Source organism: Bison bison, unplaced genomic scaffold, assembly GCF_000754665.1.
Source record: "Bison bison bison isolate TAMUID 2011002044 unplaced genomic scaffold, Bison_UMD1.0 scf7180017864492, whole genome shotgun sequence".
Taxonomy (NCBI): Eukaryota; Metazoa; Chordata; class Mammalia; order Artiodactyla; family Bovidae; genus Bison; species Bison bison.
This window is the reverse complement of record NW_011495051.1, coordinates 1,888,726-1,893,414: the sequence shown is the minus strand read 5'-3', so window position 1 is coordinate 1,893,414 and position 4,689 is coordinate 1,888,726. Positions and strand designations below refer to the sequence as shown.

Below are 4,689 nucleotides of genomic sequence, written 5' to 3'. Positions count from 1 at the left end.
CCACCTCCCCCTCCCTGCTCCCCACCCCCCACCCCATCGCCAGGGATCAAACCCATTCCCCCTGCACTGGAAGCCAGAGTCTCAGCCACTGGACCTTCAGGGAAATCCCTGGACATTTTATATGAGTGGAATCATACATTTGTATGGCCATTTGTGTCTGGCTTCTTTCACTGAGCATTTTTTAAAAATTGAGGTATAATTGTCATAACATTATATAGCTTTAGATGTACAAACTAATAGTTTGATAAGCCTAGGTAGCATCTATCACCTTACATATTAATAGCTATAGAATTTTTTCTTGTGATGAGAATTTTTAAGATCTACTGTTTCGGCAAATTTCAAATTGCAATATAGTATTAACTATAGTCACCATGCTATCCATTACAGCCCCATGACATTTATTTTGTAACTGGAAATGTGTAATTTTTGACTTCCTTCACCCACTTCACATCCCCAAACCCCAGCCACCAATCCGTTCTCTGTATGTATGTGCTTGGGCTGTACACCTAAAACTAACACGACTTTGTAAATAAGTGTACTTTAAAAGCCAACCCCCACACACAAAAAACTGCAAAACTTTGCTTATAGACCTAAAAAGAAATTAAATGAAATAATTAAGTTAGATGATGCATACATTGTTGTTGCAAAAATGTAAATTGGTAAACTTCTTCAGAGGACAACTTGGCAATATCTCTATGAGCTTGGGAAATATATTGATATTTATTTATTTGGCTGCATCAGGTCTTAGTTGCAGCCTGGAGTATTTCTGATGTGTTGGGTTCTTTGTTTTTTATTCCATATATTGGTGAAATCACCGAAGATATTTCTGAAGTTTCTTCACCACTCCACCTGTAATTTTAATGAGACTCCGATGACGTAGGTAGGTTATGCAAGTGGGGAAACTGAGGCCCGGAAAGAAACCCGGGGTCATACATGGGTCAAGCTGGGATTTGGGGTCCAGTTGTTTGGCTCCGGGACAGCGGGCGAAACTGAGCAGGAGACTACAGCTCCCGGCGTGCCGCGCGCGGCGCCGGCCGGACTACAAGGTCCCAGGCTGCCCTGTCGCAGCGGCGGCGGCGGGCGACAGGCGCCATCTTGGTCGGCGGCGCAGATTGAATGAGCCCGCCGAGCCGCGGCCGCCGTTCCGAGCAGCGCGGACCCCGAACCGCTGCCGCTGCCGCCGCCGCCATGGCCACGCCGCAGCCCGGCCGCGCGGGCGGGCCCTCCACGCCGCTGTCGCCCACGCGCTTGTCGCGGCTGCAGGAGAAGGAGGAGCTGCGCGAGCTCAATGACCGCCTGGCGCACTACATCGACCGCGTCCGCGCGCTGGAGCTGGAGAACGACCGGCTGCAGCTTAAGATCTCCGAGCGGGAGGAGGGGACCACGCGCGGGGTGAGCGCAGGCGCCGGGGGCCCCTGCTGGGGCGGGTCGGCCTCTCAGGGTCCCCGGAGGTTTCGGGGACGCTCCTGCGACAGGGGGAGACTGGGGCGGGCCCTGCCCACCAAGGCGTTCCCAGGGAGCTTCGGGGGCCCCGCGCGAGGGTCACACGCTTGACTGAGCTGCGGCCTCTGAGGGTCCTCGAGGGTTTCGGGGACTTCTCCCTTGCAAGAGGTAGACTGGTTCCTGCCCCGCCCACCGAGGAGTCCGGGAACTTCTCAGGGTCTCTTGAGTGAGGGGTGCATGCCTGAGGGGCCCCTGGGGAGGTTCAAGGGGCCCTCAGTGAGGGGTGGGAGCTGGGGCGGGCGCCTACGAGAGATCCCCAAGGGTTTCTGCCCACCCCCCGCCTCCCCCCACCGCGTGCGAGAGGTGGAGACTGGCACTAGCTCCGCCCCCGAGGGAATCCCTGCCAATCTGGGGATCCCCTAAGACAGGGGTGCAGGCTGGGGTGAGTCGTGTCCTCTGATGGGTACCCAGGGGGAGCTGGGGTACCCTGAGTGAGGGCTGCACCCTGGGACAGGTCCCCCCACCCACCGGGGGTCTCCAGGGTGTTTCCTGTATCCCTTGAGTTTGGGGCTGGCCAGTCCCCTGAAGTGGACTCGGGATTGGAGGGGCCCCGAGTGAGGGGTCCATTAGGGCAGACCCCTTCTCTGAGGTGTCCCCAAGGGTTGGTGGGAGGTGCCCTGATTGAGGGATGCAACCTGGTCAGGCCCCACCGTTTGAAGGGCCCCCAGGGGCCTTGGAGGGTAGGGGGAGATGGGGCAGCCCCTGCCTATCAAGGGATCTGAGGAGATCTGGGGAGCCCTTGAGTGATGGGGTGTGAGCCAGGGTGGACCCCTCCTCCACAGAGGAGTTGTGGAGAGTCTTTGGGTTTGTGTTTGGGTGTTCTACAAGAAAACTTAGGGGACGTTCTTGGGTCTCTGAGGAGGAGTGGAGGGTCTGGGATGAGTCAGTGGTCTCAGTTCTCCTTAGAACTTGGCAGGGGTCCCATAATGCATCCTGGGGAGTTTGGGGATTGAGTGGGATTAGGCAGTAAGTTCAGTCTTTTACCAGGACCTGGGGCATAAAGAATCTGCCTGCAACGTGGGAGACCTGGGTTCGATTCCTGGTTTGGGAAGATTCCCTGGAGGAGGGCATGGCAACCCACTCTAGTATTTTTGCTTGGAGAATCCCCATGGACAGAGGAGCCTAGGGTGCTTCAGTCCATGGGGTCACAGAGTCAGACACGACTAAGTGACTAAACACAGCACAGAACAGGAAGAAAGTTCAGTCTTTTACTAGGACCTGGGGGTTAGGGGTCAGAGCAGGGGAGTCCAGTGTCTCCCTGGTCCCATGGGAAATTTGGAAGGCCCTATGTTGGGCCCTGGGACCCCCTTGGCTAATGGGCAGGAGCCTACGAGTCTGGTAGCTTCTGCCCTGTCCTGGGGGATGTGAGGGGAGGGGGAGGTGTGAGGCCTTGGGGAACCAGGGGAAGTTTTGGTGCAGGTGAGGGGGAAGAGGCTGGATAAGCCCTGCCCCCTAAGTGGGTGTGAGGGCAGGGGTCTGGGGATCCTGGGTGGGGTGTGTCAAAACTGGCTGCCAACCTGGGGGGCTCCTTTTCTCCCACAGGTCCCCCCACAACCCAAGGGCAGGTCCTCAGAATAAGGGGGAAGGGGCCACCATGTGGTTCCCTGTGGGCCTGGTGGGAGAGTCAGGGCCTGAAGCTGGCAGTTAGTGCTCGGAGCCTCAGCTTTCCTCTCCGAAGAATGGGTGCAGTGATGACCTCTGGGAGAAGAGCGTGGGGGGTGGAGTGGAGCTAGGGGGTTGGTCATTTCTGGGAGCCATTTACTGCCTGTATAACCTTGGGTGGATCACTTAACCTCTGAGCTCACTGCCTCTTTTGTAAAGTGCAAATAATAATAAATGCCTACTTTTGGGGTTTGTATGTGGGGCCACCATGAATTCACATTTGTTTTCTAGAATAAAGGCAATAAAATATAGTGTTCCCTCAGGAACTATATCAGTTGCCCTGAGGGAACACTCCGTGGGTTCTGTTGCCCCTGCCTGGGTCCCCGGGATCAGGATGGGCCCGAAAGTGTGTCTCAGGTGTCTGGGGAGGTGGGAGACTTGGTGGGTGGTGGTGTGTTAGGTCGCCTGGGATTAGATTAAAGCTTGGGATCCAAACCCTGGTTTTAATCTGTGACCTTGGGCAGGTCACTCAGGCCCCCAGAGCCTTGGTTTTGTCGTCTGTATGATGGGACTGGAGTGGCTGCCCCAGTGGTGCTGCCTCAGCAGTGCACGCGGGTCCTCGGAGTACAGGCCCAAGTTCCACCTTCTGGGCTGGTCAGCACTGGGTCATTCACCCCGGCCTCTCCTCCCACCTGCAGGCAGTGGACGTGGGGTGCCAGCCCCGCTGGATGAGTGTCGTGCCCTAGAGCGCAGGGGCCGGACCTGGGGAACTCAATGCTGTCCACGTGTCTGGGCAGTGGCGTGGTTTACTTCTCGGCTGCCCGTGCTGGTTAGGACATAGGACTGCCGGGTGGGAGCGGGAGGGGCCCTGCCACACCGTGCACCCCAGGACTGTGCCCAGGATCTGGAGCCACCCAGATGACAGGTGTTCGTTCACAGCAGGAGTGGGGAGTTCCCACCTGCCTGATCCCCTGGAGCTTAGGGATGAGGTGACGAATGCCCCCTCAGCTGGTCAGTGGAGGGAGCTAGTAACCTGCTGGAGCAGTGAGGTGGGCTGGTCATGTGCGCTGCATGGAGGGAGTGACCTGGAAGTGGCCAAGGGCTGTGGGAGGGCATGGTGTGTCAGGCCTCCGACCTGGATGGCAGCTTCTCCCCTGGAAGAACCTGCCCCCAGGGGACACTGGGTGATGGCTAGAGACGTCTGTGGTTGTCACACTGGGGGACTCCTGGCATCAAGGCGGTGGGTCCAGGGAGGCTGCCCCACACACTCCTCCCCCCAGAGCCCAGGACATCTCCCTACAGAGGACGATCCAGCCCCAAATGCCATTAGTGTCAAAGCTGAGAAGCCACTTAAGGAACCCAGTGGTGATGCTGTTTAAAATGTGAGCGTACCGTGGGCTTGTAATCAATGCAAAGGGTTCAGGTGCCTAAGATAAAGTCACGTTCCGCCCCATAGACCCTGGCCGGTCGTGTGTGGACGTTTGCCTTTCCCATTGAAAGTCAGATGATGGGTGTTTTGGCTTGGTGAGCTGTACTAACTAGGGTGAATGGCCACATGCATCCCTGAAGGGTTTCTGGGAGGCT

General features: G+C 57.0%; 1 protein-coding gene across 1 annotated transcript in view; it reads left to right on the top strand.

Moving 5' to 3' along the window:
* Window positions 1-1,116: 1,116 nt before the first annotated feature.
* The window catches only part of LMNB2 (lamin B2), a 20,593-nt gene continuing 17,020 nt past the window's right edge, over window positions 1,117-4,689 (top strand). The window contains exon 1 of the mRNA XM_010863626.1: window positions 1,117-1,392. Coding sequence (XP_010861928.1) covers window positions 1,117-1,392 — 276 coding nt within the window. The remainder of the gene's footprint in view (window positions 1,393-4,689) is intronic.